At 45.1% G+C, this 15,034-nt stretch overlaps 1 protein-coding gene across 1 annotated transcript in view; it reads right to left on the reverse strand.

Moving 5' to 3' along the window:
• Positions 1-15,034, reverse strand: part of LOC146208839 (phospholipid-transporting ATPase ABCA3-like) — a 114,954-nt gene that overhangs the window by 73,286 nt on the left and 26,634 nt on the right. The window contains exons 5-8 of the mRNA XM_084579428.1: positions 9,400-9,594; positions 8,614-8,792; positions 6,997-7,131; positions 3,103-3,232 (exon numbers count right to left, since the gene is read on the reverse strand). Of these exons, the coding sequence (XP_084435554.1) occupies positions 3,103-3,232; positions 6,997-7,131; positions 8,614-8,792; positions 9,400-9,594 (639 nt within the window). The remainder of the gene's footprint in view (positions 1-3,102; positions 3,233-6,996; positions 7,132-8,613; positions 8,793-9,399; positions 9,595-15,034) is intronic.

A 15,034-nucleotide genomic window follows, 5' to 3' on the forward strand; every position in this document is an offset into this window, starting at 1 on the left:
TGTAGTTGATCCTAGTGTTAAATCTCTTTTTTGTACTTTTCTTTCTCGACCTCCTCCTTGCCATTTTTGGGGGGCTCAGCCTCCGTTATTACGCTTTCAGAATCAGAATTTCATAGCAAGGACGCACCTTGTGACAAAACTGGGCAGAGGTTCCGAAACAAATATCCCCCAATTAGCACTAGTAACGTTTTTTTGTTGAATGATTATTCAATATATGTACACATGCATTCATTTGAGTTGTAAATTCTTGAACAGATGCAGAACACCTTTTCGTAAGCAATAAAGACAAAGGATTGTTTCAATAAAAGGAAATGTCATGCGCTCAATATTTATCGTACTAAGCACGACGGCGCCAGGAAGCGCGGGGTGCGTTCGAAACAATGCTATCTCGAAACGCATACCCAGGCTCAAACCAAGCAGCAGTAGCAAATGAAAAACTGATAGGCCTGTGATGGAAAAATAAGCCACAGCTAAGCAAGAGACGCCTAATCAGTTTTTCATTGTTTGTAAAACAGACAACAGGCGGTAGGGAAACAGGCGGTAGGGAAAAACAGTCAGACGTTCCACCAGTGACGAAGGATGAGGTCAAGAAAGCACTAGAAACTATGAAAAGGGGGAAATTAGCTGGAGAGGATCAGATAACTACAGATTTGCGAAGGACGGGGGGGGGGGGGGGGGGATATCGTGCTAGAAAAATTGGCCACCCTGTATACGCAGCGCCTGGTGTCATCGACGGTACCGGAACCATGGAAGAATACAAACATTATCCTCATTCACAAGAAAGGGGACTCTAAGGACCTTAAAAATTACAGACCAATCAGCTTACTGTCTGTTACGTATAAGGTATTTACTAAGGTAATCAACTAATAGAATCACGACAACCTCAGACTGCAATCAAGCTAAGGATCAAGCAGGGTTTCGGAAACGGTACTCTACTATCGATCATATCCATACCATCAATCAGGTGATAGAAAAAATGCTCGGAATATAACCAGCCCTTATACATAGCATTCATTGATTACGAAAAAGCATTTGACTCAGTTGAAACCTAGGCGGTGATGCAGGCATTGCGAAATCAGGGGGTAGACGAGCCGTACGTGAAAGTGCTGGAAGATATATATAGTGGCTGCACAGCAACCATAGTTTTGCATAAAGAAAGTAACAAAATTCCCATAAAGAAAGGTGTTAGGCAAGGAGACACAATCTCCCCAGTACTATTCAAAGCTTGTTTAGAGGAAGTATTCAGAGACATGGAATGGGAGCAGTTAGGGATAAGGGTAGATGGAGAATACCTCAGTAGTCTGCGATTTGCTGATGACTAAGCAACTCGGGGGATGAACTGCAAATAATGATTGATGACCTAGACAGGAAAAGTAGAAAGGTAGGCTTGAAAATCACTATGCAGAAGACTAAGGTAATGTTCAACAGCCTCGGGAAGGAACAGCAGTTTACATTAGGTAACGAAATACTGGAAGTAGTAGGCGAATATGTCTACTTAGGACAGGTAGTAACCGCAGATCCGGACCATGAAAAGGAAATAACAAGAAGAATAAAATTGGGATGGAGCACATTTGGCAAGCACTCGCAGATTATGACTAGCAGCTTACCGGTATCACTCAAGAGGAAAGTATACAACAGTTGCATCTTGCCTGTACTCACCTATGGGCTGAAACGTGGAGGCTAACCAAGAGAGTTCTACTTAAGTTGAGGACAACCCAGAGGTCTATGGAACGAATGCTAGGGGTAACATTAAGAGATAGAAAGCGTGCAGAGTGGGTCAGAGAAATAACTCAAGTTACTGACATTCTAGTAGAAATTAAGAAGAAGAAATGAACATGGGCAGGACGTGTAGTGCGAAGAAAGGGTAACCGATGGTCGCTGAGGGTAACAAACTGGATTCCAAGGGAAGGAAAGCGTAGCAGAGGGCGGCAGAAAGTTAGATGGGCGGATGAGATTAAGAAGTTCGCAGGGGTCAAGTGGATGCAGCTAGCACAGAACCGGGTTAAGTGGAGAAATATGGGAGAGGCCTTCGCCATGCAGTGGGTATAATCAGGCTGATGATGATGATGATAATGATGATGAAAAGAGACAAATGAGAAAGGTGTGAAACCGACGCAAATGAGTAAATAAAATATGACATTTTTAAAAACGAAAGTCATAGTACACGCTGAAATTTTCATAAGCAGGTAGATTGCTTTGCCCATGCAGCAATCACTAAAACCTAGTGCCAAAATAGCTCCCTGAAGAGCAAAAGACCTAAGAAATTAAACATAACGCTCAAGATCACAACAAGCCTGAGGAGATATTAGTAATGATTCAAATATGATCAGCAAGGAAGCGTGCGCACATTTAGCCAACTATCACCGGTAAAATTGCAACGAAAGAAAAAGTGATGATGTGGATAGCAGTGGATTGCATTGAAAACGTTATATTTGTATTAATAAAAGGTGTCACATAAAACCGATTAACAAAAAAGAAACGCGCACAGGAAAACAAAGTTGGAAACAACTATTATAGGGGGTATTCACTAATGCGCCGTGCTCAGTGCATTGTGGGTAACTGTGGTGCAGTCGGCCATTTTTGTGCCCACCGAAAGAACAGGGCGGTCGTGTGCGCGTGCGCGGTTTACAAGCAGTGTCATCCGCAGGCAGCTATTGTTTATTGAGCTGTTGGATATTGTAATAGCCGTGCACAGTGCAAGCAACGGAAGCTGAAGAGCTGCGCAAACGGCCTCGGCTTCTTTAAGGTTCCGAAAGTACATGAATGACTCCGCCCGAACGGAACTCCCCGAGATGCGACGTCACAGAGTCGCGCGCTAGAAGCAGTGCTTCAGCTGCATTTCTTTCATACTCGCAGACAGTCATGCATAAATAAACCACAGAAAAGCTTCCGCTCCGTAAACTAGGTTATCTGTACGAGTCTAACCTGACTTAGCAACACAGCGTGACCAAGCATAACAAAGCTTTTCTCGCATAATTGGACTTAGCCTAGCTAAGCCGCAGCAATTTTTGACAGAACTCTATCTATTGTGCTTCCGCTCCTAGAGCGAAACTATAATTGCAAATACGGAAGAACTTTAAAGAGACTGTCTCTGACACGTACCCGCCAGCATTCGGATCAACACCGACTTCCCGCAGCCATTCCTTCCGAGAAACACTGTAATGCTGTCCATATAAATCTTCATTGTGACGTCATGAATGATGTGATACTTGAGGTAAAGGGGGTCTAGAACCTGCAGATGAAAAGATGATGCAGTGAGCTCAGGCAACTTACGAGGCGCTGAGAGCACTCGAAAAGAAAATTTTTCAAGTAATATTGTCACCCGCCTTTCGCCATATCCTGCGCAGCATTCAATAAAGGTATAATAGGTTGCATCCCAGAAAAAAAAAATACAGTATATCTCAATATAGGTTCCGAAAAGATTGAAGCTTCTATGCGGGCATGAAGTGAGAGTTTCTAACCGAGAGGAGACGTAAGGCAGCTGCCCGGTAGAATGTGTGTCACAGTACTGTGGTCGCCTTGGTAAAAGTCGCTCGCGCATGCTCAGTGGTATCTCCGGTATTTCTGTAGCGTTAACGGTAACACAACACACGAACTGCTAAATGCTGGTTTGGTTTGGTTTGGTTTGTGGTGTTTAACGTCCCAAAGCGACTAAGGCCATGAGAGACGCCGTAGTGGAGGACTCCGGAAATTTCGACCACCTGGGGTTCTTTAACGTGCACTGACATCGCACAGCACACGGGCGCCTTGCTTTTCGCCTCCATCGGAAAGCGGCCGCCGAGGCCGTTGTATGTCTTCGATAAGAATTCGGCCTGAAATGCGCTTCGCCAATGCATTTAATGCTCACGCCTACTGGATATTGACGAGAAGATAGGTTGCACTTTTTTTTTTGTTCTTTAGGCCTAGTATAGTGTGTGCAACCAAGTTGCCTTCAACCGCTCTTTCATATATTACAGATATCGAAACTCCGGGTGTTTCTTGAAGTGAAAGATTGTTCTATATTTTCATTGCTGAATAGCGGATGCTACGAGTGTCCTTCGATCACCACGGATTAGAATACTATCACAATGTGATTTGGCCGAGACATGTCTAAGAAAATATATGGCGGACTTTAGTCGGTCTAGCGTTTCAGCGGACCAGCCACCACGTAAATATTTTAACCACTCAAACTGCTAAAAAAGTTCCCTCGATGATACTTTCGATGTCATCATTGCATCACACATTACGTGCGGTCTTTAGCCGCCCAATTCATTTCTAATGTCTCCTTGCTTCCTTGCCGTTTTGCTGGCTAAGGGGAGACATATTTTATGTTTCCGCATTGCTCCCGCTACATCCTAATGTAACATGGCAGAAACCTATCGATGTAATGCAGTGTCGCTACTAAGTGAAATTATTAAAAAGGTCTAGGAGAATCGTTTTTTAAAGAGCTATGAAGGAGAACGGGAAAGTTTATGCTATGTACGATTTTGTAATGTGTATAACCCTAGCCGTAATGGTTCAGTATTTAAAGCGCTATACTGAGCCGGAAAATCCGGGCTCAATCTTGGCCTAGGCGGCTACATTTCGCTCCGACCGCTTGCCATCAAGGGAGGCACTGCGCTGGCGTTGCGCCGAAACTTGAGCTCGGGACATCACCAGGTCTGTGAGAAAACTTAAGTGGTGGGAGTAATTCGGATCCTTTCCTATGGAGTGTTAACCTCGTAAATGATAAACCTTTAATTTGGTTTCTTATAAAATTTATCACTCAAATGCTGCGCGTCGCATTGCTTGGAACTGCTGAGCTTGGTCAGCTCCTTCTGTTTCTCAATGCTGCCTGCAAGGGTTTCTTTTAATTCGAAAGCGAGACTAGCGTGAACAAGATTTGTGGACAGAGCATATCTGCACGAGCTGACAAAAAACAATTACTGCCACTGGGTTTCGAACCCGGGCCTCAAAGAACAGATCAGCTTCCCTGGTCCAGGCTCGAGAGTACTGCACTATACTATACTGCACTATACTATACTATACTATACTATACTATACTATACTATACTATACTATACTATACTATACTATACTATACTATACTACTCTATACTATACTATACTATACTATACTATACTATACTATACTATACTATACTATACTATACTATACTACTCTATACTATACTATACTATACTATACTATACTATACTATACTATACTATACTATACTATACTATACTATACTATACTATACTATACTATACTATACTACTCTATACTATACTATACTATACTATACTATACTATACTATACTATACTATACTATACTATACTATACTATACTACTCTATACTATACTATACTATACTATACTATACTATACTATACTATACTATACTATACTATACTATACTACTCTATACTATACTATACTATACTATACTATACTATACTATACTATACTATACTATACTATACTATACTATACTATACTATACTATACTACACTGCATTATAAGAAAACACTTTACACTAGGGCGTGCCTCGTGTATAACTTCAAAAGAGTATCGCGCTGTGCACTGAAGATCGCCTTTTTCATGAAGTTTCATCTGCGCCGCTTCTTCTCTAACGTAGGCGCATATACTATGCACATAGGCCATCTAGTGCTTGAGCATTGTCGGTGTTGTGCTGGGCGAATCCACCGCATAGCAAAGGGAATCAGCCGATATGTGATGTAGTTCGAATCTGTCTACATTAAAATGAAAGTTAAGAAAGTATAATAGCAATGGAAGTTGCACGGTCATCCACGGGAACTGTTGCGTGGTCGCTTTGGGTTGATGCCGGTTTTTATAAAAATTTCTAGTCCATAAGCAAACTGGATTGTCGAAAAAGAGCGCGGGTATATGCTGAGTAGTAGCTTTGCTTCCACAGAATTCCCTAAGCTTAAGACATGGCGACTTACGATGCGGGAATAGCACCGTCTTCGAAGGACGTGTGGTAATCAATGGCTTCATAAAAAAAAAAGCTCAGCGCGTTATAACTCACGCTTTTAGGCGTCGCAAAAGTAATGCTTCGAGTGCCTCGAGATTTCTCCAAAAGGGGAGGCAAAGGCGATGACAGTTGACAAGGCGAGTGTTGTTTACAAGAACATTTTTAGATAAACGGCGCTAGTCCCGTCTTCGTTCCTCATCTTCGCCTCGTGTGTCACGCAGAATTTGAATCTTTTAACGAACAAATGGGTGAACTGGTTGTTTAAATGCCCGAATACCACAGACACTTTCTTCGAGAGCACTGGTTTGGGGGCGATGGACTGTGATCGAGTTCGTTTTATTGTATTTGCCCACATGAAAGAAATAAATAGAAGGCATATTTAAAGCTGTGCTTTAATATTTGAAAACCTCAACATAACGTAAGTGGCTCAACACAAGGTTTCTAAACTAGCGCATGAAACAAATTAATTATGAAGAGCCGTAGAGTACATGTGATGAGCTAGTCACGAGCTGTGCGTAAATGGCTTAACAATTATTTACATATTTATGCGATTTAAACGTCAACTTAGAGCTATATTCATGAGCCTATGGATGACCGATATTTTCAATAGAATAAGCCCCTACGAACTCTAAATGAAACATAAAAAGCTATCTATCACCAAGGAAAACGTAAGGGTTATGGATGTATTCAGTGTAGAATAATGAAGGAACCATGGAGATGATTGATAAGAAATTAGGAGAGAAAGCAACCACATGTCTTCGATGTGATCCGAACTCACGACTTTCGAATTTCGCATCCGATGTTCTACCAACTGAGCTTCTGCGGTGGTTGCTCAGTGTTCTTAGGTGACTGTAGCGAAAGTAATACACTAATTACCTCAATAATTCTTACCATTTCTAGAAAATCTCAATGTCCTAACCACATGATTATTACGTGCCAGGCTTATATCTGAGAATTATTCGGTTCTGACACGAAACGTGCACCTAAACGCTTTGTTAGCAAATGGGGCCCAAACAATTATTTGAGGTAAGCTCACCTTAGACAGCTTGTAGATGACCAGATGGGCCTGCTTCTGCTCGCGCAGCGGCTCGAAGAGGGCCATGTTCTCCTTGACTTCGACCAGATTCTCCTCTGTGACGCCGACGCTACGCCAGTAGCCCCAGTACGACGGCTGCGAAAGAAGAAGTTTCTCAACTTGGGCCATTGTCGTACGCGTGCGCAGGGTTCTGCATTAGGGAGAACCAAGTTTCACCGCGGTGCCGCTCCCCCAGCCCCCTCCCACCAAGACACCTAAAACCGAATGGTAATAAAACATAAATCTTGATACGATGGAATTGCCACATATACAAAATATCGCGCGCTTAAAAAAACAAAAGCTGCGCCACGGGAAAGAACTGAAAATAATTCGATAACGCACTACTCGCAGAGGTTCGTTCCGTCCTCGGCTTCCCGGACGCAAATGTGGCAAGTACGCAGTATCGCCATAAAACTGCATGGCCCTGCACTTTTAAAGATGGCGACGCAAGTCGAACAGAATTAAGGTATTAGACAGATTTGGTGCCAAACTTGGAGGATTAGAGGGGTTCTTTCTCCCTGTCGGGCCTAAGTGGTTTCTTTCCCAACGTAAAAATCTGTGTTATTCCTGTGTATCATACTCCCTTCAAAGGAATGGGAAATCCTGCTTGCGAAAGGGGATACTGAACCTATAGAAATTATTAGGAACGCACTACTGACTGCATTTCGATATTTTCCTTCCATGAGTCTAAATCAGCTTTCACCTCGGACTTTTGTGAGCATCGAAGGAATAAAAAACTTGCTGCCAATGAGTTCCAAACCCGAAACCAAGCCAAGACTTGAAGCTTCGCTAGCCACTGCCTCAGATAACTGCACCATAACAGTGGTAGGTTTCTACTCATGGGCTAAGCTGTCATTCTTTGACGCTGCGCTCCACATGTCATCGTCTTCATCGCCTCTAACAAAGTTGCGCTAAATAGCGGAATGAGTGGCGGCCGTTTTCAATATGTGGATGTTTTAAAACATGACCTCAAAATGACACAAAAGAGGATGTGTTTTATATCACACGCGCGAATTCTCTCCACGAACGCACAGATTTCCGCCCCATCTATATATAAGTGTCTCGGGGAAACCCGCGTCATGCCACAGTCTACACGTTGTACCTGATATAGCAGCTATGCTAACGCGTGCTCGCTAGGATTCTTCGGTGTAGAGGATCGCAGTGTTCGATGACGACTCGGCACTGCGTTCACAAGCTCTTGCGAAGTGTTCCAGTGAAAGCCGCGAAGAACGCCAACGACTACGTGACACATGGAAAGCACAAGGTTATGCGAAACCCTTCATAGTGCATGATATGCAACGCTGAGTTATGCTAAATATTCCTTGTCAATATTTAATCTATTATCCTCTAAGTGGTCACGAGGCGTAAAATATTGCATAGCGCTTCCTTGATGAATAGTCAAAAGGTTCATCTACTGAGAGGCATTATAGCAACAAATGCAAGACGCAAATTCGTCGCGCCAATGCTTCATGGCAAATTTAAACGCTTCTTTCGGTCTTTAGGAGTCATCAAGGCTAAACTGTTCGCCAATGAAAGTGCGATTTACAGCACGTTCAACAATGGGTCAACGACTCCTACCTGCAGAAAGAACCAGAAATTCTCTGGAAAGGAGTAGCCGTGTGGCCAGACGTTGCTCAGATACCAGCAGAGCACACCGGTGAGGAAGCACGACCCGACCATAGCATGCACGGCACGGTACACGCTGGTCCCGTGCAGACCCACGTGTGCAACGTTTGAGAACCGCGCACCGGGAGCACCTGACAGAGAAAAAGCATAGAATCGGATCACAAGCGGGGATGCCACATGTACAGGATAAGCCGCCTCAACGATGGCCTGCGTGGACGCGCGATTGCCGTTCTATGCACCTGGAAACTTCAGCTGGTTGGTGAGAGTGAAGAGGTGAACGAATATTTGAACAGAGATGACCCTTACATTGAATATAACGTGTTCAAGGGGCCTCTTGTTTGTCAAGTCATCATTCGGTGCAGGTGACCAGTTATTGTGAAGTCACGAGAAATTTGTGAAACCAGCCTTTATGCATACTGCTTTTCATCACGTCTCTATGCACTTCCGGTTGACATCAGCGTTCCTACCGCTACAAGAAGGTCTGTCTGAAGGTTAGAACAAATTGAAAACGATATTCCTGGCTTTACAGAGCACAGTTAGGTGCAGGCAAAGCTGATATCGCTTGATCTCTAAGGCCAAGTTATTTCTCTCATAAAGCAATTATCCAATATGTGTGAAGCCCTTTCGGTAGAGCAGATTACCTACCGCCCGTATCAGAGAAAGCAAGTCCGCTAACACGACTAACTCGGTGGTATTAGTCCACATTTGGTCTGAGCTCTCACTGATGGTGTTGCTCACCAGCGCCGTAGCCGAGGTCGGCGACGTTTACAAGGAAGTAACTGAAGCCTACGTTGGGCAGCAGCAGGCAGAGGGTGATGACCATCTCCTGAATGCCACCCTCCTTCACCTCGGACGGCACGGATGATGCCAAGCCGAAAGGGATGACGATGGAGGCAAACACCACGAAAGACGTGGTGACGAGGCCCACGGAGGCTGCAAGTTGCGCTTCGAATCAACGAAATGTTACTGCAATGGCAGGGATGTAACCCCGCGCACTGTACTGCGAACGGGTATTTAGAAGGGTCCAAACACGGCTTTCTACGGAACAGGCAGCGCCGAGGTCCATCCTTACGCAGTGCAATTCGAGTAAAACGGAAGTGAAGCGCTCCTTTAATAATTGCATGTCATTCAAGGTTTCCAATGCGTGAAGCGTGTAGGTTAAGCACATAAATGTTTTGCGCTAGCATTCAATAATGTCACATAATCAGGGAATAAAATCTATGATTTGATGCGAGGTCTCTCTAATAACTAAACTAAATAACTAAACAAGGGAGTGAATGTTCGGGACGTATCAGATTTCTATTGCCTTCACCCACGTTTTTACGTGCTGCGTATAATGCCGCTAAAAGCTCCTCCATGGCCTTTATTTTCAGACACTTTCTACTTCTTTCTTTTTTTTTTCTTTTATTCAGCACTTGCATCATCCTTTTAATCTCTAACACGAAACATCTCAAATGCTTTAATTGCAGCTTTCACTCATTTGAGCCTTTACTGTCTCTTGAATTTTGAAATCCTGCATAAACAAGTGTAGTGCTTTTGAGCTGCAAAGTCTGAAGTAGCACTAGACTAGAGCAGCAAAGACCAGAGCAGCACAAAGCAACACTAATTCAGAGGAACTATCCCGGTAACTCCCTTAATATGGCCCTCGAAAAAGCAAGCACTTTAAACCGCAACGATGTACTCACGAAACGACCAAAGACCAACACCGAACGCCAGTCTTCTTTTGTAGCTAAATACTCTAATGCCCTTCCTAACATAAACAATATTCTGCAGAAATACCACTCCATGTAACCATGTAATTGACGCCTAAAGAAAATATTCCCGGAGGCACCAAGGGTAACATACAAACGTAATAGAAACCTCGGAGATATTCTAGTACATTCTAAACTCCACGACAACCATCCAACACTACCACATGCTTGCTCTCGACCTAGATGTAAAACGTGCAATCATATAAAAAAAAGACACCAAGGTCAAAAGTAGTACAAGCGATCTCACTTTTCACATAAGCTCCGGCTTTATTTGCACATCTTTAAGCGTTGTCTACCTTTGCTCCTTCTGTCATAAACAGTATATCGGAGAGGGCAATCAATAAACATAAGGCTGAATGGCCATCGGGCAGACACGGGCAAAAACTTCCCGAAAACAGTTTCCCAGCATTTCAATCCGGAAGACCATCAGTTCGAAGAAATTAAATTATGTATTGTCCAGGCAGGCTTTAAATCTGCAAGGGATAGAAAATATAGAGAGGCATATCTAATCCATAAACTTAGAACATTAGAACCAGCAGGATTAAATATCTCTAAAGGAACGTTAGAATATCTTAAATATATTCTCTACACCATAACTAGCCGGGGAAACGATCCGAAATAGCATTAATTGTACAGTTTATTCACAGCACGTGTACACTCTATCCCCCCTCCGCAATAGCATATGGTGCACGTGTTGTTCCAGTACGTTTCCTTCTGATCGCTTCCTACTTTAGTTGGCCCTTGAACTTTTTTTTTTTTCGTGGCAGATGTGGTTTACTGTCCTGTTATTATATTTCTTTGTCGTTCTCTTTCCTTTGCGGAAGGCTTTTAATTGTTCCCCTGTAGATATACTTCAAAATATCAGGACCCTTTGGAATGCCTGCCCCTTTTCAAGAAAGCATGTGTCTGCACCGAACCTCCTTTAGGTGCTCACTAATCATCCACCCCGCATTGTAGTTTTTCCTGGTACTGCCGCTTTTATTTCTTTTTCAGGCCACAAGATCACCAGTTTCAGGCTGAGAAATACATACTGAAGAAACCTTTTTTTATTTATTTTTTATTCACGCCTTGACCTAATTTCTCCTCACCATCCTCGCCTTCCACACTCATTGACCTAATTTCTTCACACCCACTCTCCCCCTCCCTAGCTTTTCTTCTTCGGCAGCAAAAGCGCATTTATACCCCTGCCAGTGATGATCGCTCTGCCCAGACGAAGTGAAGTCCACTTGTCGAAACGTTTGGATTTGGGTAACCCAAACCGACTTCACGGTTTGGGTTACCTCCGGGTCGCTCGGCCAGAAAGAAGAACGACTGCAAGCAGCGGCTACCTGCGTAGAAGAATATGTCCGTGCACGAGGTCTCGCCTGCTCCACAGAAAAATCCGAACTCTTGCGAGTTCACAAAGGGAAACACAAAGAAGGGACCCTCAATGTCTCCCTCGAAGGACAGCTACTTCCCGAACGAGACAAGATACGAGTCTTAGGAATGTGGCTTCAGAGCAATCAATGATGCGGCCATACGCTCGGCCTTCTCAAGCGATCGACCACTCAGGTCGCCAGGATGATCACGCGTGTGTCGCAGAAGCGGAGCGGTATGCGAGAGGGGGATACCCTGCGCCTGGTTCAGAGCCTGGTACTCAGTCGCGTAGGCTACGCCCTCCCGTATTTCAACCTCAACAAAGGAGAAGTGGAAAGTGCAGATATCATCATCCGCAAAGCTTACAAGACAGCCCTGCACCTACCAATGAACACCTCTAACGCAAAACTACTAGCTCTTGGCGTTCACAACACCTTCGAAGAGATCAAAGAAGCCCAACTGGTCACGCAGATAGCCAGGCTCCAGCAGACTCCTACGGGGCGCTCGCTTCTTAGGCGACTGGGACTAGGTGCAACTGCGGAAATCGAGAATAGTACTGCGAGCATACCGGACGCAATTCGCCAGACGCTAAAGTTTAGCTCCCTTCCCCGGAACATGGACCCCAACTTGCATGTGGCCCGTAGGGCAGCCCGGGCGAAGTATGTACAAATAAATTTAGCTACAAGATCCACAACGGTATACACGGACGCGGCTCCGTATACAGGAAGCTCACATAATAGCGCAGTGGCGGTAGCTATTGATTCCAACCTAAAGGAACTAGCTAGCGCCTCAGTCAGGGAATGCACGGTAACTGAAGGGGAGGAATTGGCCGTTGCTCTCGCGGTGGTAGCCGGGTATCAAAGCAACACGTCCCTTACCATCCTTACAGATTCGAGAGAAGCGTGCCGTAACTACATGAACGGCCGCATAGGTCGCGCCGCGCTCAGGCTTCTCAAGAGCGCGACCCCATCAAAAGTCAAACACAACATCTACTGGGTGCCAGGACACACCGACATAGCGGGGAACGAACGCGCCGATCAGGTAGCTCGAGGGTATACACGAGCCGAGCTTCCTCCCAATCGGACGATCTACCCGAGCGAGTCGGCCCTACGTACTCAGAGATTCTGAACTACTATAAGGGGGTACGGATCCGCTATCCGCCGCCTCATCGGGATCTAAAACAACAAGAGGCAGTGTACTGGCGAAGACTGCAGACAGGAACATTCCCTAACCTGCATAGCCTAAGCAAAATTTACCCGTCACAATATCGGGACACCTGCCCATGGTGTAGTAGCAAACCTTCGTTATACCACATCACGTGTCAATGTAGAAATAACGATAGCTTTCGCAAAGACCTGAGTGCGGAACAGTGGGAGAGACGGCTCTCTAGAGGCGATTTGGATTGCCAACTAGGTCTAATCTAGCACGCCCAGCGAGCAGCGAAGCTCAGCGGAGCCCTGGAATAGAGGCACCGACCCTGTGAGAAGACGGAATATGGACCTCTTCTGCTACTAGCACAAGACCTTCCTAGAGAAGCTAACGTATTTCCTATCCTATTCTATCCTATCCTTGTCGAAACGTTGGCTCGACCTGCGAACTGAGCCCCCCCCCCCCCCCCCCCCCCCTACCCTTGTTCAGTTCTCTTTCATGCCATGTTATCTATCTTCTTCCTCTCGTTCTACCTGGAAAGTCTAGATCAGGCAGTCGTATACGAGGAACATTATCCAGGCACAAATAAAGGTAAACTGAGCAAAACTTGGCGGTAAGGAATATGGAGTTCAACGTCGAAAACAGACATGACGCCGTTGTATAGAGGAGATAGAATACGTTTATTGAACAGTATACTAATTTGGGAAAGAACAGTTGTGGCAAAGAGTTGCGGCAGTTCCTATCAGTCTGGGTCACCACTGGCCGTCACTGCTGCTGTGCTCTCTTGATCAGAGCCTGCTGAGCCTCCAGATTCGACGTGAACAAGGCCGCCACTCCGCCCTTCTTTTCGGTCTCTGTTTTCTGTTTATATTTGTATTACACTGAAAGACCCATGCAATATGGCATAGCTCAGCATCTGGCCTTGTTCTCACCTTTTGATGAATGTTTGTTTCAAGCATTTCAGTCCTCCTAAAGTAGCACTCCTTAATTCAGTAGAAAGCTTACCCCCAAGGGCGGACGTGAATAGTTTGTCATCACCATGGTGTGATCAGCGGGATTGATGTGGTTGCCGCAGCAGAGCTAGCGGATCAAATGCAACCCTGAGGAAAGAACACTCGGGCGGCCGCGTGAGTGGCCACCCGGGTTCCGCTCAACCAAACGTCGGGCTTCTCCTGCTGACAGCCTTTTTGCCGACTCTTGTGCTGCTCCTCAAGACAGCGGCGCACTGACAGGAAGCATCGGGTGGTCAACATGATCAAACACGCCTGGAATGCCAGACACCCTGGCGCCGATTCCTTAGCGGTGAATCGCCTTCGCAGTGCGGCAGATTTGAAGCAGGCAATCAGCGCGCTCGCTGATTGTACCTGTCGGGCTGGCGTAATTCCGTTTCCTCAACCCTAGGGTCCCGCAACTTCTTTCTTCTCACTGGCTGCCTCTCAACGGGTTAAACGGCGATTGTTACCGAGAGGTGTCTCTGAACGGAATCTGAAGGTAACATACACTTACTGTAGGCAGGAAATTATTACGGTGAAGGTAATTGAATAGTGTTACCGTTGTCATGCCGTCACCTCATGGCTCTGTTCACCGCAGGTTTTGCGGCTATTGAGAATTGAAAACATCACACATTGCAACCTAAAGGGGAACGCCTCCAGCTAAATATCTTGGTAGCTTATTTTAGTTAAAACTTACTCCTGGGCGAGTTCGTAGTTCATCTTGATGTGCCTTTGTCCTTCTCTTTGTTTGCGCTAAAAATCGCCTACATCAAGCTTATTTTAGCGTTGCGATTTAAACAAGAAGTTGAGAAAGGATTCGAACAGATGTTTTAATCGCTCAGAGCTCAGACAAGTAGTGTCAATCTATTGCAGCAACGAGTACGGCAAGAATTAAATGCACTCTTATTCATTTTTACAACATTTCCGCTATCTGTCGCCAGGTGACGAAGGCTCAGAGGACCCTAAAATGACTTGTACCCACACCATATTCGGATTCCGACCCGGCTTGTCCACCCAAGATATACTCCTGCAGCTTAAGGCAAACGAAACGAAGTGGCGTCCGTGTGCTGTGCGATGTCAGCGCACGTTAAAGATCCCCAGGTAGTCGAAATTACTCCGTAGCCC

Source organism: Amblyomma maculatum, chromosome 1, assembly GCF_055883805.1.
Source record: "Amblyomma maculatum isolate TAMU_Amacu chromosome 1, ASM5588380v1, whole genome shotgun sequence".
In the NCBI taxonomy this organism is placed as follows: domain Eukaryota; kingdom Metazoa; phylum Arthropoda; class Arachnida; order Ixodida; family Ixodidae; genus Amblyomma; species Amblyomma maculatum.